At 39.7% G+C, this 27,973-nt stretch overlaps 1 protein-coding gene across 2 annotated transcripts in view; it reads right to left on the bottom strand.

The window, feature by feature from the left end:
• KCND2 (potassium voltage-gated channel subfamily D member 2) overlaps positions 1-27,973 on the bottom strand; it is a 333,774-nt gene that overhangs the window by 11,296 nt on the left and 294,505 nt on the right. For both annotated transcript variants that reach the window (XM_014073508.2, XM_014073509.2), the window contains exon 2: positions 19,733-19,895. In XM_014073508.2, the coding sequence (XP_013928983.1) occupies positions 19,733-19,895 (163 nt within the window). The remainder of the gene's footprint in view (positions 1-19,732; positions 19,896-27,973) is intronic.

Below are 27,973 nucleotides of genomic sequence, written 5' to 3'. Positions count from 1 at the left end.
GCCCCCCTGGTCACAGCCGACAGATGATGTTCTAAAGTCAGCTGTGGATCCAGGAGGACTCCCAAATTGCGAACCCTGTCTGAGGGGCATAGAATTTCACCCCCCAGCCTGAGAGATGGAATACCTAGCCAATTATTGGGAGGGAAACACACAAGCCACTCGGTCTTGTCAGGATTGAGTGCAAGCTTGTTTACCTCCATCCAGACCCTAACAGTCTCCAGGCACTGACACATCACGTCAACTGCTTCACTGAGTTGGCATGGGGCGGACAGATACAACTGAATATCGTCCGCATACTGGTGATATTTTATCCCGTGCCGCCGAATGATCTCACCCAACGGCTTCATGTAGATGTTAAACAGGAGGGGGGACAGGACCGAACCCTGTGGCACCCCGTATTTCAGGGGCCTAGGGGTCGACCTCTGCCCCCAACCAACACCGACTGCGACTTGTCCGAGAGGTAGAAGGAGAACCACCGAAGAACGGTGCCTCCCACTCCCACCTCCCGTAATCGCCGCAGAAGGATACCATGGTCGATGGTATCGAAGGCCGCTGAGAGGTCAAGAAGCACTAGGATGGAGGCATGACCTCCGTCCCTGGCTCTCCAGAGATCATCGGTCAGAGACCTTAGCTATCATCTGATCCTTTGGACTTAAAGTACTGGACACTATGAAGTTAATCATGGAAAAGAATGCAAAACTGATCTTCCTCTTATTATTCTGCTGCACCAAGAGAGAGTGAGAAAGAAGAGGGGAGAGATAGTCTCAACTTTCTTCTGAGATTAACTTGGCCATGGGTGCAGGAAAGACACTACATTTTTTTCACTGATGGAAGGTAACAAAGTCAAAGACTCTAATAATTACTATGTCATTACAAATTGAGCCTGAAAAAGTTTCCTAATATTCTTGTTTTTGTTTTGTTTAATTCTTAATCCCATATTCTTAATCCCTTAAATCTGGTAATTATTAAGAATCTACAGAAAACGATCTTGGTCTACGTGTTTTTGCAATTTCACTTTGAAAAGTTAAATTGCAAAAGGCAACCTCAACTTTGGACTTCGATAAATGAAGATTTCATTTTTCATTTCTTCCAAATTCTAGACTGCAAATCCCTTCTCAAACTGATTTTTTTAAAAACACAGAGAGATAATAACCAAGGACCATTCTTGAGAGAGTCAGAGACTGAATGATGTTTGGAGCCAAGATCTAAGGAGATACCAAGGTAAATCAATGGGAATATTCAAGCAAGAGCCTTGAGGCTACTGGTTCATGATGGCTAGTTTTAATCTAAGAGCCGCAATGGTGCAGTGATTAGAATGCAATACTGCAGAATACTTCTACTGACTCCCGGCTGCCAGCAGTTTGGCAGTTCGAATCTCACTGGGCTCAAGGTTGACTCAACCTTCCAAGGTGGGTAAAATGAGGACACAGATTGTTGGGGGCAATATGCTGACTCTGTAAATCACTTAGAGAAGGCTGTAAAAGCACTATGAAGTGGTATATAAATCTAAGCGCTATTGCAATTGCTATTAATGTAATTGCATCACCAGATCTAAGCATCAGTCTGGGTTTGTTGCTACTTGACCCCTGAATTCTGAAGGTATCTTTAGTGAGATCCCTTAAGTGAGATATATTTTAGGATCTGGCACTCCTGGGTCCCCATTATACTAAGGAGTGTGTTGCATGATACTCCAAAATAAATCTTAGTGAGATGCAATAATTCTATGTGCCTTCTTATATCACTGTATCAATTCCCTGACCTGGTGGAAGTTATAGATGAAAATACAAGTAAAATTAATTTTGAATGAGAATTCACAAAGCAATGAATGCTGGGAAATGTTTTGAATCTTCATTTCAGATGCTTTGCCAGACATGTTACCAAAGCTACAAACTTTCAAGCAGTTTACAATTTCAGGGGTGAAAAAATAACAAAAAGGCAGAAGAAACAACTGGACTGTTTATTCTGACACCAGCTGTATGCACCATTACACTCTTCCTAAACAGTAAAGCGTTGGTGTTTCTGATGGGTTGGGAATGCAATTTTTAGGTTGGATGTTTGTCCCCTTCCTTGGTTTGGCACAGCATGTGATCAAGAGTAATTTAGAAGGCAAGGAAAATAATAAGAAGGTGAACAAAGAAGACAGCACAAAGTTTGAAGTAAAAAAAAATGCTTCCACTTCTAAGATCTGTAAATTGAACAGCAGGATTCAACATTGAAGATCACAAGCTCCATTAGAAAGGGTCATTTTCTTAGGATCAAAACAAGGACAAGCAATAGAACAGCATGTCCTACTCTCCTAAAATGTGAAAAGTTGAATAACTTCTGCTAGTCATTTTTGTAGCAAAATCCCTACACAGGATGGCAGCTGTTCTAAATTTGGACTCCATTTCAAGCTAGACACTTTTGATACCTGAAGTCAAATACAGAGGTGCATTCCCAAGAATTCGATTTAGGATAGTTTAAGATGTAAAATGAGGAGTTCTAATTGAAATATTTTTTTCAGATTCTTTTTAATGAATACCTTTCTATGACTTACTTGGTTCCCATGGGCAAAGTATTTTTTGCTAAGGGTGCCATAGAATCAAATAAATCACACCATCTTAGTTCTTTAATTCAGTGGATCCACACTGAATATAATTTTAGGCAAGAAAGAGTGGGAAATATCCCCAAATCCTTCTAAACTAAATATCAGACAACTGGCTACTGAACCTTGAGAATTAGCTTAATGAGCACATCCTAAACTATCACTTAATTGGACTAAATACTAATTACTGGAAACAATTGTGGCTTAGGTCATGTTCTGTAGTCAAAGTTTTAAGCTTAATTTCCAGCAACTCCTGAAAGAGGTGGAAAGGTTTTCAGCCTGAAATCCAAAATACAACTACCTAGTCTCAAGTAAACCAATGCTTTACTTAGAGAAAAATACTTTTCTCTTGAATTTACTTGCTGTTCATGCTGCTGCTGATTGGCAATACAGAGTAACTGCCAATTGCTATAATTAGTCAAGTGATACATCTGCACTGAGTTTTAAGTTATACTCAAAGGGTTTAGGGAAAGGCATCTGCTAGAAAAAAATAACTTACAGAGACGAGGTAAAATCTGATTGATAAAATTGGCTTTTGTTGATGGTGTGAAAAATACAATTTCTCCATGGATCTTTCACATACTATACTCCCAACTGGGAGTACTCCAAACATGCTCTCCATCGAGATGCCCTTGAAGACTATCCAGAGGCTTCGTTGTTCCAGAATGCTACCACAGGTATTGTGGTAGCAAATTACTATGTTCATGTAATACCTCTACTCTGCAAGCTGTACCAATACATTTTGGTATAATTCAAGGTCAGCTTTAAAGTCCTGTTTCACATAGGATCAAATTACTTGTGGATCTGTCTTTTCTGAAGGACACCTACCTGCCTTGCTCTCATAGGGAGAGCTCACTTCAGATTCTCTTTTATATCTTGTCAGATTATGGGTCTGACAAGGAAGTGTGCCTTCTCTGGAATGAACTCCCCACTGACTTCCCCCTCCCTGATATATGACAGGCCCCAACTCTTGCCTTTAGGGCAGGGGTGTTAAACTTGCGTTGTCACGTTGTTGTCATGTGATTTATCATGACTTTTTCCCCTTCACTAAACCAGGGGTGGGTGTGGCCAGCATGTGTCATATCTGCTGGCCTGTGGGCTGTGAGTTTGACACCCCTGCTTTAGGGAATCTGTTAAGACCTGACTTTTTTCCTATGCATTTGGAGCCAACTGAGTGGGGTCCATTTTGGATGCTTTTGTCATGGTGCTGGTCACCATTTTAAGTTCACTTTTTGTCAGACCTACCCCAGTCAGTCCCTTCAGGAAAGCAAAACTCTTGGGTCCATTGAGCTGAATTAAAAGAACTTTTACTGAACACGAACATATTGGACATAAACAAGATAATAAGATATAAAGACATATTAGACAACCAAGAAAGGCTAAAAACAAGGCAAGAATTGAAAGACGAGGGAATAGATATTGGCTGGTGGCCCTATTTAAAAATACAGGCAAGGTATAAAAAAGACAGGGAAAGAGACGGATTCTATAAGGAACCGCAAGAGCTGGATAAAATTTTACAGGGAACCGAAGAAAAATTGATTAAAAAATATATCACTAATTAAAATTTAAAATGGAAGAAGAAACTGTGAAAGAAACGATGATAACCTGGGCGATAAATTTTGGGTATAGTATAGAACTGGCAGAATGGGGAAAAAATTGGGAAATAAACTACAAATTAATGATGGCAATGGCTTATAAAGAGAACATGTACAAGATGTTCTACAGAGGGCACCTTCCACCAGCGAGAATTGCAAAAATGTTCCCAGAGTGTTCACCTATCTGCTGGAAATGCAACAAACAACATGGAACATACTACCATATGTGGTGGAAGTGCACAGCTGCAAAAAAGTATTGGAAAAAAATAAAAGATTGCCTAGAGGAGATTACCACACATCAAATTGCACTAAAACCCGAATTATTTTTGTTAGGGATTATAAAAGGAAATTATGAAAAAAAAATTAGATACTTAATTTTACACATCATTACAGAAGAGAGAATTATATTTGCACAAAACTGGAAAAATAATTATATACCAACAGAAGAAAATGTAATTAAAAAAATATTGGAATGTGCAGAGATAGATAGGCTCACGAAAGAACTAAAAGAGAAAGATGAATCTGAATACTACTCCATATGGGATTTATTGTATAATTGGCTAAAGGAAAGGAGGGGGAAAGCAGGAAAGCAAAAAAGAAAGGAAGAAAGATCAACAAAACAATAGACAACTACAAAACCGGAAAAGGATTAAAAGACTTAAATATGAGATAGACTATAGCAAATAAATATTACACAAAATGACTTAAATATGAGATAGACTATAGCAAATAAATATTACACAAAATGACGTAAATGTAGTAAAACTGTTATACATAGAATATATACAATATTACATATAGAATGAAAAAATGTATGAAATAATGTAAATGCACAAATATATAAAGTCATAGTTAAAAAAGATTTAATATATTATATACTTTACAAAATGACATAAATGTAGTAAAAACTGCTATACGTAGAACATACAGAATATTATATATAGAATGAAAAAATGAATGAAATAATGTAAATGCACAAATATATGAAGTCATAGTTAAAAAAGATTTATTGGTATAGATAAAACAGACACAACAGATAGGTGAAAAATGTAATGTGTTGCAAAGAGGTGAAGTTTGTACAAACAAAATAAAATTTATTTAAAAAAAAAGAACTTTTACTGAGAGAAACTGGATGCTGTAAAATCAGGCAGAATCTGAAGTTTCCATGCAAAGCAAAAACAATTCTTTCAGTTTCCCAATCCCACTGGCCAGTTCATCAGCAGCCAATGTGATGCCAACAAGATGTTTTGAGAATGCTGAGGTGCTAGGCAGATAACAGTTCACACTCATTGTGTGGACCTGAGTGGAACCTGGCAAAAACTGGCTGGGAAGGAGTCTGTCCTGTGTCTGAAGACAGTCCCCCTTCCTAATTCCCAAGCATACAGCAGAAGCTGAAAAATTGCAAGCATGCCGTCCTGACACTTTTATTTTCATTTTCATATATTGTGTCAGTTTTAATGTTACGTATTTTGTTTATTTATGGTTTGCTTTTTATTGTTTTCTACCACCCAGAGTCACATCACTGAGTTGGGCAGCTTTATAGATCTATCATAAATTAACAAATACTTTCAAAATCTGTTCTGCAGTGTTTCTAAACCTCAGAATCAGATTATGTATAAGGGGCTTCAAGAAAAAGGAGAGGAAGAGAAAATTGCACTGCAGTTACAGAAATGAATGTTTAACTCTGCTAATAGTGTTCCTATCAAATGAAGCAATAATTCAATTCTAATGAACTTAATTCAGGAACATTGTGTCTAGTACTAGGTGTCACAATTCAAGAAGGGATAAAGTGGGAACTGCGGCACCCCATAATTCAGGGGCCTAGGGGTCGATCTCTGCCCTCCGACCAACACCGACTGCGACCTGTCCGAGAGGTAAGAGGAGAACCACCGTAGGACAGTGCCTCCCACCCCCACCTCCTGCAGTCGTCGCAGAAGGATACCATGGTCGATGGTATCGAAGGCCGCTGAGAGGTCAAGGAGCACTAGGACGGAGGCGTGACCTCCATCCCTGGCTCTCCAGAGATCATCAATCAGTGCGACCAAAGCGGTTTCCGTGCTGTAGCCAGGCCTAAATCCCGACTGGAAGGGATCTAGATAATCGGTTTCTTCCAAGCACCGCCGGAGCTGAAAGGCTACCACTTTCTCAACAACCTTCCCCACAAAGGGGAGGTTGGAGACTGGACGATAGTTGTTTAGGACGGCTGGATCCAAAGATGGCTCCTTCAGAAGGGGTATCACCACCGCCGTCTTTAAAGTGGGGGGAAAGAACCCCTCCCGAAGGGAGGCGGTAACAACCACCTGGATCCAGCCCCATGTCACCTCCCTGCTGTTAGCAACCAGCCAGGAGGGGCACGGGTCCAGTACACAAGTGGAGGTACTTACAGCTCCCATGACCTTGTCCACATCCTCAGGGGTAACAGCTTGGAAATCAATCCAGTGATGTCCTTCCAGATTTTCCCCTGGTGCCTCGGCTGGCTCTGCGTAATTGGAGTCCAGGTCCATCTGAAGCCAAGCCACTTTATCCGCGAGGAATTGGACATAGTCCTCAGCTCTCCCCTATTTAGGAGGGAACGGGTTATCTTGAACAGGGCGGCTGGGCGCGACTCAGCGGAAGCAATCAGAGAGGCAATGTGTGTTCTTTTGGTCATCCTAATTGCCCGAAGGTAGGCTCTGATGCTGGATGTTAAAAGCGCTCGGTCTGACTCGGACTTACTGGATCTCCATCGTTGCTCTAGGCGTCTCTTTCGGCGCTTCATCTCCCGGAGTTCCTCAGTAAACCAAGGGGCCCTCCTGGATCCACTGCCTCGGATCGGCCGTAAAGGCGCAATCCGGTTAAGAGCCCCTGCCGCTGCTGAATTCCAAGCAGCAACCAGAGTCTCCGCCGGACTGCGGACGAGGGTATCAGGAACAACCCCAAGCTCCGTCTGAAAGCCCAAAGGGTCCATAAGTCGCCTGGGGTGGAACCACCTAATCGGTTCCTCCTCCCTACAGTGGGGGTTTGGTCTCCAAAAGTCAAGCCTCAGTAGGTAGTGGTCCGACCATGACAGGGGTAAGGTCTCACTACCCCTCAAACCAAGATCACAACTCCAATGCTCCGAGAGGAATACGAGGTCGAGCATGTGACCCGCCGAGTGAGTCGGGCCCCGAATTACTTGGGTCAAGCCCATGGCTGTCATGGAAGCCATGAACTCCTGCGCTCCATCAGAGTGTTCACCGAGCGAAGGCAAATTGAAATCCCCCAGGGCCATAAGCCTGGGAAACTCAATTGCCAGCTCAGCTACTGACTTGAGGAGCGAGGGGAGGGCTGCTGCAATGCTGTTGGGAGGCAGGTACGTTAACAGCAAGCCCACTTGACCCTTGAGGTCCAACTTCACCAGCAAGGACTCACACCCGACAAGCTCCGGAGCAGGGATCCTACGAGGTACTAGAGACTCTCGGATAACAATAGCCACACCTCCACCCCTTCTCTGAGATCGTGGCTGATGAAGCACCTGAAAACCCTCTGGGCACATCTCTACGAGGGGGACTCCTCCCTCCGGGCCCAGCCAGGTTTCAGTAATACATGCCAGGTCTGCCCTCTTGTCTAAGATTAAGTCCCGGACGAGGGGAGCCTTGTGAACTACAGACCTGGCATTTAGCGACAGCAGCCTGAGACCAGGGTCCTGATTACTCGCGCCATCTGGCCTTGGAGTGGGACTCATAGGGCCGGAAGGAGGGATCTCTGTAACGTAGCGAGCCCTCCTTCCCTGGTAATGGCCAGCCCTAAAGTCCCCGCCATATCTGCCCCTCCCTGTTAAGACTGTAATGCTCCGGCCCACTCCCATGTCCGTAGTCCCTCCACCCACCCCCATAGCCCCCGCGTTTCCCGACAGGCCCTTCGAATCAGTCATCCTGAGATTGGAGTAGGCCCAGATCCCTGCGAAGCACTCAGTGTGGGGGAACCTGGTTCCCATCCCAATCTCACTTACACACCCAAACACTCACTCACTCACACCCTTACAAAAAATTTAAAATACAGCAATATAGTATAAAAAGGAATTAAACAAATTACAAAGTTAAAAAGTGTGGGCTCATTCAATCAAATACATACGTACCACATGCACTCCTCATACCAGAATAATTGCGCAAGTATTAAAAGATGTAAAAAATGTGCAAGTTCGGGTAAAGTCTGTAGATGGGTTCGCATAAAGTCCAGTCCGGTGGGTTCGCAGGAATATAAAGAGGAAGAAAGATTTTGTCTTCTCTCTTCTTGCGTGATAGATGGTAAAGATGGCATAGATGGTATTGGGATAGAAGCTCCAAAGGGGCTAAGATGAAGTCTCTTAACAACAACGGGCGGCAATGATCGTACCAACCAGGACTAGATCGTGAGTCCAATGTCCAATGTCCAGTAGCCGTGAGTAAGGAACCATATGGTAAAGTCCCATATAAGTAAGAGCGAACTGAGGGCCAGGGAGAAAAGGAGAGGCCGTGCTGTAAAAAAGGCCTAGGGGGTAGATTAAGGGGTCGTGGTAATGGCCGCAAGGCCAGCTGCCAGGTCTTATACCGCCCCATATCAAACCAACTACCCCTCTATAAAGTCAGCAACAGAGTCTAAAGAGATTCCAAGGAAAAGGGCAAAGATGGTTGTACATTCCTAACCTAATTCCTCCAAAGATTATCAAAAAGTTAAACAGTGCTGTCTTAGTACTTTATTTGGAACTGAGAGCTAGCTAGCCTTATTTCTTCCAGGGCATTTGTAATCTTTTCAGCAACTTTTCCTACAAAGGAACAGTTAGAAACTGAGAGAAAATTATCCAGAACAGTTGGTCCAGTGATCAATTTTAGATGAGGTTGCATTATTACTATTATTTAACTTGCAGTAGTTGGGATGTTCACAGGGATATCCATGAATTAGTCGAAATTTGCAAGATGGGAGCATGATTTTATAATTAACAACTGCCTCTTTTGAACATTTGTGGGCACTTATCCTCATATAAAGAGTTGAGTTTTGATCACCCCGCTGCTTATATGAGGATATGTGCACACAGATGTTCAAAAGAGGAAGGTGTCAATCACCAATGACATCACAAAAGAGAATATGATTCATTTGGGGAAATTGCTTTTGTTTGTTAACCAATTAAATGTATGTAAAACAATTCTGAAAGCTTACATATCTTTTCCTCCTGAGAAATGATAGCAAATTGCATCTCTCTGATTTGGTGGTTTGCTAGTAAAATTTAGAAATGCAATTTGGGGGCCCTGGGGATATAAAAAAGAATTTAGCAACCATGCGTCCATATGTTGCATTCAAAAGTGTGTATGTAAAATCAGCCAGACAGAAAACCACATATTTTCTAATAGACCCTCTAGCGCTTTATGGTAGAGAGCCCTACACAATACGAACTTTTTGTAACGTAATATTATTGGTGGGTGCAATCTGTGGACAATTTGTTCTAAGCAGATTTCCAAACAAGTTTATGTTCAGTAAATATCACTTAGTTGCTACTGAAATTATTCCTCCTGTTGGTTGTTTTGTGTGCTTCCACTACCCAACTAATCATAGCACTGACTGCCAAATTGGTCTTATCAGTTAATGTTCATATTTAGCTGCTTTTGACAGAATTTACTGGAGTGATTTAATATGTTTAGTCCCCAAGAGTTGTCAGCTGAGAATGGATAGTTTTGGTATATCATCTGAGAATGAAAGGAACTTCATTTCTTCCTTGTTAGCATCTGCCACCTTAGTCTTTTGTCAGGGGCATTGAAAGGGTGTAAGATAAGATCTCTCTCTCTCTCCCTCCCTCCCTCCCTCCCTCTCCCTCCCTCCCTTCCCCCCCTCTCTGTATTTTCAGGCATATGTAGAACATGGGATGGAAGTGCTACTGGATAAACCATTTCTCTTTGCCATGATGGTCCCCCTTAATCAGAATAATGCTAGCCCTGAAGGTGGCTAATTTTATTATCTCAGAATGAAAGGCCTAAAATTGTGTACCTTTGTAAACCTTTGTCATATCAAACAAAAAACTAACTTCTCTTTAACACAGAAAAACAGCTTCTTTATGGAGCAGTCACTATATTTATACTTTAATTGTGCATTTGAATTTGGGCCTGTTGCTAAGGATTGCACACAGCTAGCTTTACTTGGATATCCAGAAAATGCAAAAAGATAATAAAAAATAAAATCAAAGACAGCTAAACCATAAATGTGCTCAAATCATGATAAAGTCTACAAACAATAAAACAGTTTTGCCCGGTTAAATAAACAAGATCATACTGGCCATGCAGAAATAAATGTGTATAAAAAAGGCTACAGATTCTCTTCCAGACAGGTAGTCCTTGACATACAGCCATTCGTTTAGTTGAAAGTTACAACAGCACTGAAAAAGTGACATATGGCCATTTCTCACACTTATAATCTGTATGATCAGCAGTGATTCACTTAACAACCCTGGCAAGAAAAGGTCATAAAATTGGGCAAAACTCACTTAACAATTGTTTTGCTTAGCAATGGGAATTTTGGGTTCAATTGTGGTTGTAAGCTGAGGACTACCTGTATGTGGAAAAGGTCACTTTGCCATTATACTGCACAAATTGAGAGACAGAGAACTAAAAGGACTGTCACACCCATTTATACCGATACATTTTGGTTCTAAAGAGAAAATGATTCATTTTCTCTGCATTCATATTTTCAAAAGCTTGTTACTGAAAGTTCTATAACATTTGGGACTGGGAAAAGATTTATTTCTGGTCAGACATCAGAAAATTATTGCCAGTTTAGTTTTATTTTCTTTTAGTTTTTACTCAGCATACCCCCAGTCAATCTCTATGTTCAGATCAGAGCAAGCCATTCAATTCGGCTGGCAAAAAATAGAACTTGATGTTTCTTTGTTAAACATCAGCAAACATCAAAAATAGTTAACCAGCAAAATTGGGACAAAAAGCAGACAAGAGCAGCAGGAGGAATATGAACAACTAACAAGGGATGAAAAAGCAAAGGGGAATTAATATCGCAAGGGGGTGTTTTTTTAATGTATGACACATGATCAATATTTAAAAGAAGGCAATATTATAACACCTCAAATGTAAAGCAACAATACAAAATAAACCAAACTGTATACAGAAAAGTCCAAAACAATTACTGGTGTCAGATATGCAAGCCATTGTACAAATATTGTTTAAAAAAAGAAGTCTTATTGTAAACTGATGGCCTAGGTCCGGGGTGGCAAACCTATGGAACGTGTGCCACAGGTGGCACACAGAGCCATTTGTCAGGGCACGTGAGGCATTGCCCTGTCAGCTGGTCAGTGCGCATGTACGCACTGGCCAGCTGAGTTCAGCCTTTTTTAAAGCCATTTTTTGCCCTCCCCAGGCTCCAGAGGCTTTATAGAAGCCTGGGGAGGGCAAAAAGAGCTTCTCCCGCACCCCAGAGGCCCTCCGGAGGCTTCAGGAGCTTCCCTGAAGCCTCCAGAGCACAAAAACACAGCACTATGGGCAAACTGGAAGTTCAGGAACGGACTTCCGGTTTGCTCGTATAGTCGGTTTAAGCCCTCCGGAGGCTTCAGGGACCTTCAGGAGGCTTCCCTGAAGCCTCCAGAGGACTAAAAATGACCCTACGAGCAAACTGGAAGTCACTTACCAACAGTAAAAATAGACCCCATCGGTTTTTATTCTTCTTGGCCAGTATGCCTCAAATGTGATCAAAGCCCAGTTTTGACCTAAGCATCCTCACAGTAATCTATGCAAGCCTGCATTTCTAAACATGAAACTACCATGAAAGCCCATAAATTGTTGCTCACATCTCATCCACTGGGAGGTCCAGATAATATATTGTAGACACACTCAAGATAATTGTGATTAATATAGTATTTTAGTTAATGACATTTAGTAGCTTGGAATATAATTTCAATTTCTAAAATTGACCTAACTAAAATTAAACAAAAACAATTCACAGAGGGAACATAACTGAGGCAGTGCTAGCCTCCCTTTTCTAGCAGAACATCCTTCTTGAAAAGTCACAGCAATGGAACCAAAATAAAAATCAAGTCTCCTTTGACAAATCCGACTCATACTGCTTGCTTCATGGTTCTGTCCATACAGTTCTCTTTGCTGTAATATAGAACCAGTGATGTGCGGTGAGGTTTATGGCTGGTGAGGCAGCAATTTTTTTAGACTTGTGGACTTCAACTCCCAGAATCCCACAGCCAGGTATGCTCAGTTCTGATTTAAAGTAACAGCATTTGTTTTTCTCCTTTGCTAAATAAGTTTCCTTCTTTCTTTTTCTTTTTCTTCTCCCTTCCCTTCCTTCCTTCCTCTCTCCCTCCCTCCCACCCTCTCTCAAACACACACACACACACACACACACACACACACACAAAGTTGCACCAGGAGGATGAAGTTTGAATTCCTCCCTCTCCCTCCGACCCACAGGTACCTTTTCCAGCTGTTTCAGAGAGGATTTCAACTCTGCTCTTGCCTGCCATCATGAAAAGAAAAAAATGTAAAGGGAAAAAGGCAAGAGCTGAGGTCAGGCTGGGCTAGTTGCTGCCAGAGTCACCATGGATGACTCTGCTTAACTGTTTAAAAAAGCCTCTAAAAAAGCACCCTCTACAGGAGGAGGCAAGAGAATGCCATGCCTCATCTATGTCAGGAATTTTTTGGCTTTTAACCCTTGCTTAACTCTGCTCGAGTGATCATAAAAAGTCAGACTAGATGAGCACGTCATTTTCCTGCCTCCTTCTGTAGAGGGTGCTTTTTTAGAGGCTTTTTTAAACAGTTAAGCACTAAGCAGAGTCATCCGTGGTGACTCTGGCAGCAACTAGCTCAGCCTGACCTCAGCTCTTGCCTTTTTCCATTTACATTTTTTTTTCATGATGCCAGTGGTGAGGCTCTGCCTCCCCTATCTCCCCTGACTGTACGTTCCTGTATAGAACTCATCCTATTGCTGCCTCTGAGATTTTTCTTTTCTTTCTAGTCCAGTCTATGGCCTTGAGGTTTCCTAGTAAGTTTTAATTAGTTGAACTGTCCTTAGTTTTTTGAGATCAGCATTGGGAGTGTAGATCATCATAGTGTGAAATTCATCTTAGCTGCCCAGCTAAAGCATGTGAGCATCTATATTTGGCATCAGTGATTTGTCCTGATTTTACAAAAAAAACCTTATGAACAGGCAATATAAGATGAAGAAAGTGCTACGTGATGTGTCTCTCAGATTTGATGGCACTCAATACATAACTGAGAAAACGTTGAGGACTTTTTAAAAATACTAATGGAATTTATGATATAGCCAGATTAAAGCTTTTGGGTCAGCTGGTTGCTGATGTGGCCATGCAGGAAAAGAAAACCCACAGCTGCAAAGACAAAATTACAAAAGGAATATGGAATGTAAGAAGCATGAACATGGAAAAAATCAACACAATGAAATGAAATGAATCAATAAAACACCAATACCTCAGGTATCAGTGAATTGTTATACATTGTAATTGGACATTTTAAGTCAGAAGATTACACTATTCAATACTCAGGACATCAAAAACCCAAGAAAGAATTGCATAATTACTTTCATAATTAGGAATGATATGAAAGACCATTTGACTACAGTGCAATCAGTGACAAAATATCAGAGTTCATGTGACAATTGTCCAAAATTATGCTTCAGCCAATTCTATAGAAAAAGGAGTTTTATGTACAATTTCTGAACATTCAAGCAAGATGTGATACTTGTGGCTGGAGACAAGAAGACCAACACTGGAAATATTAATGAGGAAAATATGCACTAGACAGTGGTTGGTTTCAAAATTTGGTAGAACCTCTTCTGTAGGTGTGGCCTGCTTTGTGGGAGTGGCTTGCCAGCCATGTTACCATATGGGAGTGGCTTGGCAGTCATGTGACTGAGTGGGCATGGCCAACTGGTAAAATGTGTTGAAACTTACTTAACAACGCTCTTGCTTAGCAACCAAAATGTTGGCTCAGAAACTCTGGCATTTGAAGCACGCAAGTCTTAAAGCTGTCATATAAAAGACCCTTGCACCCCTAACCCTTTAGAAAAAAACCTCAGGGGTGTTCAAACTTGACAGCTTTAAGACTTGTGGACTTCAACTCCCAGAAGTCCTCCTCCAGTCATGTTGGCTCAGGAACTCTGGCACTGAAGTGTGCAAGTCTTAAAGCTGTCAAATTACAAGACCCTTGCACCCCTAACCCTTTAGAAAAAAAGGCCAGGGATGTTCAAACTTGACAGTTTTTAGCCTTTAAGATTTAGATAGGACTCTTGGAGGCAGGTGGGGCGATTGGTGAGCCAGCCAATCAGTGAGCAGTGGGCGGGGCAAGCATTGTGAGGACAGGCATGGGGAGGAAACTGGAACTGGTTCTAAATGGCACAGTAGATTTGTGGAACCTCTTCTATAGAAGAGGTTAGAACTGGCAGGAACCCACCCCTGGCATTGGAAACCAAAATGAAGCAGGAGAATAACTTATCCATTTCTATACATCCAGCTTTCTTCATTGTTAACACAGTCTTTTAAAAACAAAACAATATTTACATCTTTAAATGGAGTACCTTGAAATCAAATTGACTACAGTATATTATTGGCACAAGGAGTAAAAGAACTCACTTATTACAGCAAGTACATGGCTGACTTTGGAGCAGGCCATAAACTGCTTATGGGAAAATTCCAGTTCAAGATAGAGTGGAAGAACAAAGCCAATCACTTTCCATGTTATGATCTTGAGCATAAACTCATAATTTTGAAGTAGCTTATCAGAATCCTGAACCTTGTTGATACGGAACCAGAAACACTGTGGATAAACTGAAGAAGTTGTTAAGTATGAATGTGAAAAGAGACTACCAAGGATCAAGAAATACAAGCAATATAATTGGATGTCAGAACTAATGGAAATTATCAAGAAGGGAAGACAAATCAAACCCGTGTAAAGGAAAGATAATGGACGGATAGTTAATGAAGAATTTCAGAGAAGCTTGTTCCTTATTCCAACTGTTTTGGTCTCACTTCCTTCATGTATAACTGACTTTCTTTCCAGTCTCCATTGCAGTCTTCTTTCTCTCTTCTATAAATATCCATATACTCAGCATTTGAAATGCCTTTAGCATTTCTCTTTTACTTATCTGCAAACAAGTGTGATTCTTTGTTTTCTTAAGATCCTAGGAAACATCCATACTGAAGAAAGACAGTTCATAAGGATGGAAAACTGAGACCAGCAACTCTGAATCCTTCCTTCCACAATATTCCTTACTTACAAGAACTTCTAGTACTAGAAGATGGCTAGATCAGCACTCCTATTGGAAGGATACAGGGATTGATGGAATATCTTCAGAAACATGGCAAGAAATAGAAGAAGAATCAATAATGATATGTTAGCAACGTTAGCAAATTATATGTTAGCAAATATGGAAAATGGTACAATGGTCAAAAGATTGGAAGACCTCAGACTACATAGTGAAAGAGAGAGAGGGAGGAGAGAGGCGGGAGGAAGGGAGGGAGGGAGGGAGAAAGAGAGATTTACTAGAGTGCTACCTATCACACAATATCCCTAATTATCTATCCTAGTGAAATAATGAATTCATTATCTAATATAAATTAGAACCTCACAGGAAGATGCTAGGTGTTCGAGCTAGAAAAATCTGAGGGACATACTGGTGCACACCGGATAATTGAGAAAGTCAAAGAATAACAACAGGAAGTCAATATGTGTTTTAATTATTATGGGAAAGCCTCTGGTTGTGTTGTCCACATCATACTGTGAAATGTATTTAGGAAAATGGGACTCCTCGAATATCTCACTGTCCTCATGTAAAACCTCATGCAGGGGTCACGAATCAACTGCCTAGGTGAAGCAACTAGCTCTAAGTCAGCAAAAAAATGAGATGAGACTGTATACTCTACTTTTATTTATGCTGACTGTATATTGATGGAAACTGGATTAGAAAATGAGTGTGGCTTTAAAGTTTGCAGAATCATTAATTATGCAATTTACTGATGGGAAAAGTAAGGTTTTACACTTAGGCAAGAAAAAAGAAATGCATAGATAAAGAATGGGTGGTATGGGGCACAAAAGCAGAAATTGTGACACAGATCTAGGAGTCCAACTGGATAACCACTTAAGTATGAACCAGCAGTGTGCTGTAGCTATCAAAAAAGCCAATGCACTCCTAGACTGCATCAGCAAAGGAATAGTATCAAGAACACATAATGATAGTACTGCTTTATTCTGCACTGATAAGATTATACTGACTATGACTCAGAGGTGGTATTCAGCGGGTTCTGACCAGTTCTGGAGAACCGGTAGTGGAAATTTTGAGTAGTTCAAAGAACTGGTAAATACCACCTCTGACTGACCCGCCCCCACCTATTCTCTGCCTCCCGAGTTCCAGCTGATCAGGAGGAAATGGAGATTTTACAGTATCTTTCCCCTGGAGTGAGGTGGGCATGGAGATTTTACAGTATCCTTCCATTGCCATACAGTAGTAAAAAAATTTGAATCCCACCACTGCTCTGACTCCTCTTTAGAAGGCCAGATCCTGAAGTTGAAACTCAAATATTTTGGCCAACTAATGAGAAGGAAGAACTCACTGGAGAAGAGCCTAATTCTGGAAACAATTGAGGGCAAAAGAAGAAGGGAACGACAGAGAATGAGATGGATGGATGGAGTCACTGAAGCATGAGCATCATGTTGGCATGAGCTTAAATGGACTTTGGGGAATGGTAGAGGACAGGCCTGGAGGAACATTATCTATGGGGTTGTGATGGATCAGACATGACTTTGCAATTAACAACAATAAGACCATACTTGGAGTCTGTATCCAGTTTTGGTCACCATGATACAAAAAAAGATGTTGAGATTCTGGAAAGAGTGCAGAGAAAAGCAACATGATTAGGGGCTGAGTGGAAGTTAAAACATACAATGAACAACTGTGGAAACTGTGGGAATGTCTTGTCTAACAAAGAGAAGGACTAGGGGTGATATGATAGTAGTCTTCTATTATCTGAAAAGCTGTCACAGACAATAGGGGTTTGACCTATTCTCCAAAGTACCCGAGGGCAGGACAAGAAGTAATGGGTGGAAGATCATTAAGGAGATCCAATCTAGAACTAAGGAGACATTTTCTCAGCAATTAATCAGTGGAATGACTTGCCTCCAGTAATTATGGCTGCTCCATTGTTGGAGGTTTTAAAAAAGAGATTGGACAACCATTTGTGTGGAATGATATAGGCTCTCTTGTTAGAGTAGGGGATTAAACTAGAAGACCTCTAATGTCACTTCTAACTGTTCTTCAGTATTCTATACTGATAACACTACTTTAGTAGGAAGGTCATGGAGCACAGTGGAAAAAAATTGGACCAAGACTGCAGATAAAGAAGACTAGAATAATAACATATACAGATATAGCTTTAAAATTGACAAGGAAAATATTGTCATCACAGCAGACATGTAGGTTTAATGTAATAAAAATTTATTTTATTTGTTTCCTTATACATGTAGAAGATTTGATGAGACCCTGGAGTTCTTGAAAGAATAGCTATCTAAACATGAGCTATATTCAGCTTTTTTCTATAACAAAATGTCAACCAAACTTCTTGCTTAATTATTATGATCACAAAGTTGTTCTTTTTACACTGTATTTGAAAGTACACTGTCATCACAGAGCTGCTTAGAAAACTCTAACCATGAATTATATCTTCATATCTTGCTTAATGGAGATATGTTTTTGGAAATGCATAGACTACAATTTTCTTATCAAATATTGAATGCAATAGGCCAGTGGTTCTTAACCTTTTCTTCACCATCCACCCCTTTAAATAGCTTTTGTGGCCATGGACCCCCAAGACTTAAATCAATATTTAAATAATAACATTTCTTCAAGCTTTTATGGACCCCCTGTGATGATATCGCAGCACACCCAGGGGTTCACGAACCACAAATTGGGAACCACTTTAATAGGCAATATATTTTCATATTCCAGGTTGGTCAAAGAACAACCATAGCAAGATTCAGTGGTTTGGGGTTTTAGGGCTTGGGGTTTTAGGGCTTGGGGTTTTGGAAATTTACCATATTTGGAGCTTGATGGGTGCTACTATGCCAGACAGTCCCTGTGCATCATCTAGGGGTCCCTTTGGACCCATGATTCCAGCTTGGAAAGCAGCTACAGTTGTAACCATACAGCTTTTGCACAGTTTTGTGTTATGTGCCAGATGGGCATGTTCCTGGACTGGGAAGCTCTACTCTCAGTTACATATACTCTAGCCACATCTCAAATAGATTCCTGCAACACACTCTAAAATGGAGTTGCCTTTGAAGAGCATCCAGAAGCTTCATATGGTGCAAAATGCAAGGGTGAAGGAAGTTATGTGTACTCCTTGCTCAGTAAACATTATAACTCTTGTCTGTGAAGAGCACCAGTTGTGAGTTTGCTTCCAAATTAAGCTCAAGATGCTGGTAATAATCTATAAAACCTTACACATGATAGGACTGCATTATTTGGAAGGCTGCCTCTTCCTAGTCTCCCAGATCTGAAAGGATCTAAAGACATACTTGTGTCAATGGGCCTGGAGGTCTGGATTATGGTTTGGAGCCTGCTGGTTTCACTAATTAATCTACAACTTGCCTTTGCCTACTATCTATCTATCTATCTATCTATCTATCTATCTATCTATCTATCTATCTATCTATCTATCTATCTATCTAGTTTTAATTTTGATTTCAGTTAGGTTTTCCATTTTGTTTTAAGTGTTATTTTTTGCTATTTTCCTATATTTTGTTAATTTGTTGTGTTAAGTTGTTTTTAATTATATGAGCTGCCCAGTATCACAAATGTGAGATATAAATTGAATGAATTAATAAATGAAGAAGGAAATCTCCCTGCCCCTAAAACAAAGCAAAAAGGGAGGTGAGTAATACATGGAAGCAATATCTTATAGAAATAATATATTATTTCAAGTAAATCACATTTATATAAAAGTCTGCTTTAATCATAGTATTAATTCCTCTTTTCCCCAAGTTTCTAGTCTCTTCTTTTCTCTTCTTTACTATTAAAAATATCCCTGCCAGGCTTCTCTATTGCACCAAAGCACAGAGTTTGAGAACTGCTGGCTTATTCTGTGGTTTGACTGAGTCCCTCATTCAATTTAATACAACACAGAAATTTAATCATTATGAATCAGATTCTAAATTGCCCTTCTACTAGCATACAGTTCATAGCAAGTAGTAAACTTTCTTACTTTCTTACTTAAGACAAAATGGATAATCACACCTCAAATTCATAAAGCCATCTGTACAAACTCTCATGCAGATGATGACATTCAGCAACTTGCTAGAACAGATTTCTAGAACAGTGGTCCCCAAACTTGGCAACTTTCAGACTTGTGGACTTCAACTCCCAGAAATATTTTCACCCAAAAATTTAGGATGTGTGTTTTAAAATTAATTGCTAAATCAACTAACCAGCCAACCAACCCAACCAGTTAATTCTTTGGGAAGAGAATCTTAAAAGTAGTTTCAGATACATAGTTTGCATAGAGACAACATACATTCCATATCTACAATGTTCAGAATGAGCGCACCTTTTGTGCCTTGCGCTTATCGGCTCGTTGGTTCTGATGATAGATGCGACTGAAGTTGGAGACAATGACTGGAACTGGAAGAGCAATGACTAAGACCCCGCTGAGAGAACAAATGGAACCAAATATCTTCCCAGCTATTGTCTTCGGCACCATGTCACCATACCTGGGGTAAAAAACAAAAGTCTGCTTAATCACATAAGCTATAATTTGCCCTTAAAGGACTTAACAGTAGCATTCCACTATGTGAACAACTCTTCGTATCGTTTTTGACAGAGTCCCTAATATTGCTACTCCACACATCAATTTATTCACATCCAGTGTGAGGAAGGGGAGGATATTGAAAAATATGGTGATGACATTTCAATTATTGAGATCTAGTTGAATTGTTGTATTCAATCCTTGGAGCTGTGCATGTGGTGGATCAGTCCTTTTTCTTTTCAATCTTCTAGAACAGTGGTTCTCAACCTGTGGCCTGCAGATTCTGGGGGCTGTGAGGTTGTCACAGGGGGGCTGCAAAGGCTTGAAGAAATGTTATGATTTAAATCTCGAGTTAAGTCTTGGGGGTCCTCAGCCATGGTCCATGGACACAAAAGTATTTGTGTGTGGGGAGAGGTCCATGGTGAAGAAAAGGTTGAGGACCACTGCTCCTCTATAACTTGGAGGGTCTTGTTAAAATTCCTTCTCTTGCCCTGTAGAAGCAGAAACATTTTATCCCTACAAAAAGTTACCTTTGAATGCAACTCTTTGAAAATAAATAAGGGCTTCCTTTAATGATGAAGATAAATGGGTAAGGGAAATGTGGTTTCTCTCTCTCATTTATTATCTCAAAAACAATGGATCATATAGTTGTATTAACTGAAATGAAATTCAAGGAAAACAAACAAAATTCCTTTTCCTCGTAAAAAGTAGTGAAGTGATAGGAGTGCTGCGCACCGTATGATGCCACCAATAGGCTCTGTAACTTTAGAACAGAAATATATGTTTACAATGGTAAATTAAAGTGTCATAAACTGCTGATAATTAAACAGAGCATCTTCTTTAAAAATAGTGATAAGTGGATTAGGGTAGGCCTGTTCTATTTTCTATTTTGAAAAGTTTTTGTCTGGCTTTTTAAATTCATAAGATGCAATCTGTAAAAAATGTTTGAAGTGATCAAGAGATTTCTTCCATGTATCATATCATCATCATCATCATCTTGCTTACATTGTACTAGCTCTTCATAAATAGGAGATTCCCCTCAATGATTCCTAATATATCCAGGAAGGCTGGAAAAGACCTTCATTTCAAATGAACTATAGCTAAACCAACAGTATGTCTCAGTATAAAACATCAGTATAAAATATCTTCATCTAATTCCATTTCTTACTGATATGTATCACTTGCACAAATAAAAACAGAACTAAAACAAGCAGATGGGCTTGCAGTAGAGGCAGTAGATGCTCAAGGTTATCTCATGAACATTACAGTTTGGTTGAATTTCAAGGCCACCTTAATTAAATCTGGGGCTCTTCAAAGTACTGCATGTGAAGAATAAAACATCATGTGAAGAATCATCAGCTGAATTCTTCTTCCACCATTCATTACTGCTCTAGACATACTTTGCATCATATTATTAGTGCCATCCTTCTTTCCAAAAATCTATTGATGCCCTTGAAGTGTAGCAGCATGTTGCCTAATTGACTAAAATGTATTTCATGACAATAATAATTTGTGTCATTGCAATAACAATTCAAGATAATACAACATGTCAGTTCTATACTCTAATTAAGATAAATTACTGTACAGATCCCAAATAAAGGCAGTTATTCCAATCTAATAAGATAAAAACCTGTATAGAAATAGCCTCTTCATTAGTATAGGAGGAAGGAGACCTATTCCACTGCTGATATAATGGTCATTGAGGAAAAGTGTCTTTTGATGTGACTAGGTATGTCATAACTGAAGAATAAAACTTATACCTTGCTTTAGTTAATGCTAAGCTAATGACATTTTTGTTTTCTTGTTCAGTTTGAAAAATAACAACTACATTGTTAGTACAATGTGTCAGGCCCCAAACTAAAACAGACACATGAAAATTATTCCAACCCTGTGTTCTTTATTGTTCTATATTAATGGACAAAATCTATCCAGACTGAGAACTTTACTACCTCCATCACTTCTCTACCTTCTCTACTACCTCCTCTCACATATAATTTCTGAGTGGCATTGCCACTTACTCCTCTGGAAGGCAGCCTTTAGGAATCCACCTCCTCACAAGTCACTACATTCTTTCAGAATACTGAAAGTGTATATACAAAATTTGTTGTTTCTTCTCAAGCACAGCTCTTTTCACAGAAGTTAAACTTGATTTTCATTGAACACAAAAAGGAATATTCCTAGAAGCTTCCGAGGAGCGGTGATTTAAAAAGTCGAGGTGACTTATGTTGAAAAAAGGAAATAATTGCAAGATTGAAATTCATCCCTATTTATGTGTGTGTCACATGCTGATCAAGTGTAAAAAAATAACATTTTTCCTTTGTTTTGAAAGTTAAATATGTCTTCATGAATGCCACAAACACATATTTAAATCTCTGCTGAATAAGTGTTAAGAATGAATTTGGAAAGTCTTAAAACTAAAGCAGGGAACTATCATATTGCAGTAATCAGGAATTCCACCAGAGGACATAAAGTACCATTAGAAGATAACTGAAATAGGGAAATCAATTTTTCATATTTCATACTACATGACACAAATGCACTCATACTTAAAAAATATCCTCCATTCTAATTCAATTACATTTTCTCCACGAAAGCTATAGGCATGTCAGAGAAAAAAAAAGATGATTCAATAATTTTTCTTTTTTATCACTTATAAAAAAGGGGATTACGGAGATTGGAAAAATAAAATAAATAGGTGGCCACTTAATGTGACAGTACTCATTTTGAAAAACAAGGTCATTTCTTATTAATGCATAAAAAAGATGAAAAACAGTAGGTAGTTATAATCAAGTCCCTGATAAATAAATGAGAAGGGGAAAAATCAGATAGTGGAAGAAAATGAAAAGGGAGCAGAACAAGCAACTAATCTGAATTACTTTTCTGAAAATAAAGCACTTGCTGTTTGGAGAATTCACAAAGATATCTTGGGGCTTGGGAACTATAGCCAATTCTGATGTGTCTTGTGGTAATTTAAACAGCAAAATGAATTGGACTTGTGCTGTTGGCAAGATAGGGGCAAAAAAGTCAAATGTTTGTCACAACTATGTGACTGAAGTCATGTCCCTTTTTATATGTGTAAAAAATGGTGAGGCTTTGATCACACATTTGCAACTGAAATTTTCGTGGCATCGTGGCTGGTTCCAGCTGTCTTTAATGGCATCCAACTTTTTGTGTGCAAATGCTCTAGTACAGTGTTTCTCAACCTTGGCAATTTGAAGATGTCCGGACTTCAACTCCCAGAATTCCCCAGCCAGCATTCGTTGAAGTCCGGACATCTTCAAGTTGCCAAGGTTGAGACACACTGCTCTAGTATCTTCTTCTTTAACTGTTTATTTATGTAAGCTTGCCCTAATATGTCGGGCTTCTAATCAAATTCCCCAGCTTTCCATAACACTTTTAAAAAGTGTACTGTTTTGGCTCAACTTTATCCAGTTTGCAAGCTTTTGCATGATGGATAATATATTTGCTCATGAATGCACCATGGGTAAATTTTGCGGACAGAAATTGGCACTTTGCTCATAATAGTTCATTTCCATAAAACTAAAATTACATCACAATAGTAAAACTACATAACAAAGGTAGAACCAAACCTCAAGTATATGTTGATAAAAGGGAATAATTGCAAGAAGCTTTTGGTGGTCATCTACACCAGTGGTGAGATTCAGCCAGTTTGCACCTATTCGGGAGAACTGGTTGGTAACTTTCTAAGCAGTTCGGAGAACCGGTTGTTGGAAGAAATCTTTTGTTTTTTCCCACTTTACAGGGCTAATCCTGTAAGGAAGGCAGGAACGAAGCATTCTGGTGTTGTTTCTAGCCTAATTTTTATTGCCCTGCTTACAGAAACTGCCTCTCCAGTTAACCCTTATTACCATTGTAACAACTAAGGCGAAGTGCCCATCGACCTGAGTGACATTGACTTGGCCACGCCTACATGATCACATGACCACCGAGCCCCGCCTACCCAGCTGGTCATTGGGGCAGAGAACTGGTTGGTAAATTATTTGAATCCCACCACTGATCTACACACATACAAAAAAACTCTTGCACTGGCGTTGAAAATAAATTCATTTTAACAACCCTATCCTGCAGTGTTTTGCAGATATAATAGGGTAAGCTTCTCAAGCGACAAAAACAGATGTGAATACAAGCATGAAAGCTCGATACAGTCCCCATACACATTACACAAGAGATGATTCTGTGTTATGTATACTGAAATATATTCAACATCCCCTTCTATTGGAGGAGATTTGGCCTGATAAATTAAGGCAGAATTTGCGAACTTGTGGGTGAGAAAAAAAGAAAGCTGACACCGTGTTTCAGAGTCTCAGATTAATACTTAGCCTTTCTAGAAAAAAGGAACTCCAGAAAAAAAATGAAGGAGATCTAGCTGATATTAATTTAGAAAGAGTAGGTAACAATTAAGGGAGGAATTTGAGTTAGATTGTTGATAGTTATTTTTCTGTCCTGTCCTGTCCCCCCCTCTCTCTTCCCTTCTTCTCTCTTTCTCTTTCTCTCTCTCTCTCCCAAGTACAGCAGTTGGGTGTCCTTCAGCTTTTTATGCATGTTTTAGATTGCACATGAGGAAAGTATTTCTTCTTAGAATTTTTTTGTAATTTTGTAATTTGAAATCCCTCCCTCAATCTTTTTATAATGGTTTTTATTTACTGTAAAGCGCTCTACATGGGGCTGCCCTTGAAGAGTGTTAGAAGACTTCAGTTAGTCCAGAACGCAGCCACATGAGCGATTGTGGGTGCACCTAGGTACACCTACGTCACACCTATCCTCCGCGAGCTGCACTGGCTACCCATTAGTCTCCAGACCCGCTTCAAGGTGCTGGTCATTACCTATAAAGCCCTACATGGCATCGGACCTGGGTACCTGAGAGACCGCCTCCTGCCGATTACCTCCCATAGACCGATTAGATCTCACAGGTTAGATCTCCTCTGGATTCCATCTGCCAGCCAATGTCGGCTGGCGACTCCCCGGGGGAGAGCCTTCTCTGTTGCAGCTCCAGCCCTCTGGAATGACCTCCCCGTGGAGATCCGGACCCTTACTACCATCCCGGCCTTTCACAAAGCCACCAAGTCCTGGCTGCTCCAGCAGGCCAGGGGGCTTGTGAAATATCCAGCCCCACGGTAACTGTGAATGTTGAGTTTTTTAAAGTGTTGTCTTATTTATTTATCCCCTTCCCTTGTTTATTGTAAGCTGCCCGGAGTCCTTCGGGAGTGGGCGGCATACAAGACCAATAAACTCAACTCAAACTCAAACTTATTTATTTTTAGCAGACCATCAACATTTTATGGTTATTCTGGAACACCATATTTTCTTTTCTAATTCTCATGTTAAAATTACTTTTTTTAGTTGAACGGCTCTGTAATATCCCCTTCAATAACTTGAATATCTAAACATTTGCTATTGTTTATCTATTGTGTGATTAGATAATACAGTATAACAAAGTTGGAAAGAATCTTGGAGGTCTTCTAATTAAACCTGCTGCTTGATCTGGAGACTCTATACCATTTCGGACAAATGGCAATCCAATCCCTTTTTGAACAACTCTAGAGATGGAGCAGTGCACCCACAACTTCTAGAGGCAAACTAATTCAATGGTTAATTGTTCTTACTGATAGAAAATTTCTCCTTAATTCTCAGTTGGATTTCTCTTTGATAAGCTTCCGACTGTTACAAAAAAGATTGATCTTTCTTTTAAAGAAGGATTGACATCTTTGCCAGATGTTCTGATGCTGTTTAACAAAATACAGGCTACATGAATCTTTTAAAATGTTTTTTAATGCACATAAGGCAACCCTGATCATCCAAGTCCTACTTGCCTCAACCCTCAGGATTAAGGCGGCACCAAGTGGGTGCTCATAGGAGATAGAGTGGAGTTTAGTGGATAAGGCACTGAGCTAGAAAGCAAGAGACTGTGTGCTCAAATCCCGCATGGGCCATGAAGCCAACTGGGTCATCTTGGGTCAGTCACTCTCTTTTAGCCCAACTCAGCTCACATGGTTGTCGCTGTGGCAAAAGTAGGGGGAGGAAGGTATGCTGGATAATGTTCATTGTCTTAAGTTATTTGTAAAAATAATAAAGACAGCATATAAATAGACAGACAGACAGACAGACAGACAGAGAGACAAAACTATTAAAAAGAGAAAGTGGGGGCAGGATGTAAAAACCCTAGAGGAGGTTTGAGTTCACCAGTCTTTTATATTATAGCATCAGGCAGGGGGGTTCTACTATAATAAATAAGTATGATCTTTGGATTATAGTTATTATCCTTCATTTTTGAAAATATAAAATTTGTAAAACGTATACCACAAATTTTAACCAGCAGGTTTTAAATTAATCAGCAGGTTATAAAATTTGCTGAATTGTATAACTCCAAAAACCAGGATTCTGAAAACAGAGTTTAATTATTTGTTTTAGGAATAAATGATATCAAGGCAGGACTAAATCATGTCACAACTGAAGATCAGGATATTCATTCAATATAATAGATTTAACTCATTGTTCTGTGGATGTAAAATGGAATCTCAACATCTGAACATCTAAAACTCAACCCAAGCAAGTTTTAAACAGACTTATTGCTGGAGAAAAGGACATATTCATGATATCTATATTGGTTTTGTTGATGAAACCTACTAGAATAGGACAATGGTCGTGAAGGTGGTCTCTGCAAGCAATGTGGCAAGACTCAAATGACGCCCCGGTCAACCACTGCGCCCAGCCCATCTTCAACTCTGTCTTGACTCTTTTCCTGCTATTGGAGCAAGATGGAATCTGGGAAGAGAGAGTGAGGCTGACTGTGCACCTGTCCCTCACTTTAATCCAATTTACGCATAAGTCTTGACATCCCTCACAATTAGATGTCAAGGTCCTATTCGAATAGGATGGACAAACATCATCACTTGCTTTTGTAGTATTGATAAAATTGGATAATGATATTGTCTGGTTGTATGTTAGACTGAAAAGAAACCACAACAGCCAAGAGTGACAAGTTTTGAAGTTGTGTGTTATTCTAAGACAATTTAACCTTTGAGTTTTCTTCTTGTTGTTGTTGTTTTGCTCTATTAAGAACCAGTCTACACTATTTCAATTTAATACAGAAATGTTTTAATGTAAAAATCCTTTCTTCAAAAACGAATAAAACATCCCACCAATTTATTCACTGCTAGTCAAACAATTAATCCATAAAATTGAGCAAGCTTCACTGCATATTAAGAACAAAAATGAAAAGCCAAAGCAAACAAGTGACTGAATGCTTCCCCCACAACCCTTGCTGAGTGGCTTAAAAAAAAAGACCATTAGTGAAGGATGGGAATGGTTGACACAGTGAAACAAGTAATCCCAAACATGAAATAATATTACAGAGCTGTCAAATTAGATTTGACAACTGCAAAATAGGCTGCTTATCTAAGAAGATGTGGGGCAAATTGTTAGGGAGCAGTTCTCAATAATTCCCAAACTGCTTGGTGACTGAACGTGGAAAGAAAATGTTAATTCATTATTCATTTCAGCAATGAACCTCACAGTGGATAATTTAAAATGCCACCAGTTAATATTAAATGGGGAGTCTTTAGAAGAAGCACAGATATGCACATATGTTTCAACTGTGAAGCTTTCAGATTTGAACTAGTTGTACTTTGCATTTCAAAACAAGCCAGCATTGCTCTTGTACATATGAAACTGGATGAAAACATGTACGTAAGCTCTTATGGATTTATTTTTGTATTGAAAATTGAAAATAAGGGTGCCACAGAGTTTGGCTTTTCTAAACTCATTTGGTATTTTCTGTTATTTATGTAACTTATGAAAGGTCTTGCTTTCTTGCTCCATAAAAAAAAGATAGAAAATTTATTTTTCTCCCAGGAAACAAGTAGCAAAAGCACTTAGACTTAGCTACCACTTTACAGTGCTTTAAAGCCTTCTCTAAGTGGTTTACAGAGTCAGCATATTGCCCCCAACAAACTGGGTCCTCATTTTACCCACCTCGGATGGATGGAAGGCTGAGTCAACCTTGAGCTTGGTGGGATTCGAATT

The sequence above is a fragment of the Thamnophis sirtalis genome, unplaced genomic scaffold (genome assembly GCF_051295495.1).
Source record: "Thamnophis sirtalis isolate CommonGarterSnake01/CBP01778 unplaced genomic scaffold, rThaSir2_p1.2 scaffold_9, whole genome shotgun sequence".
NCBI lineage: Eukaryota > Metazoa > Chordata > Lepidosauria > Squamata > Natricidae > Thamnophis > Thamnophis sirtalis.
Note: the sequence above shows the minus strand (reverse complement) of the source record. Positions and strands in the feature narration are given on the sequence as shown.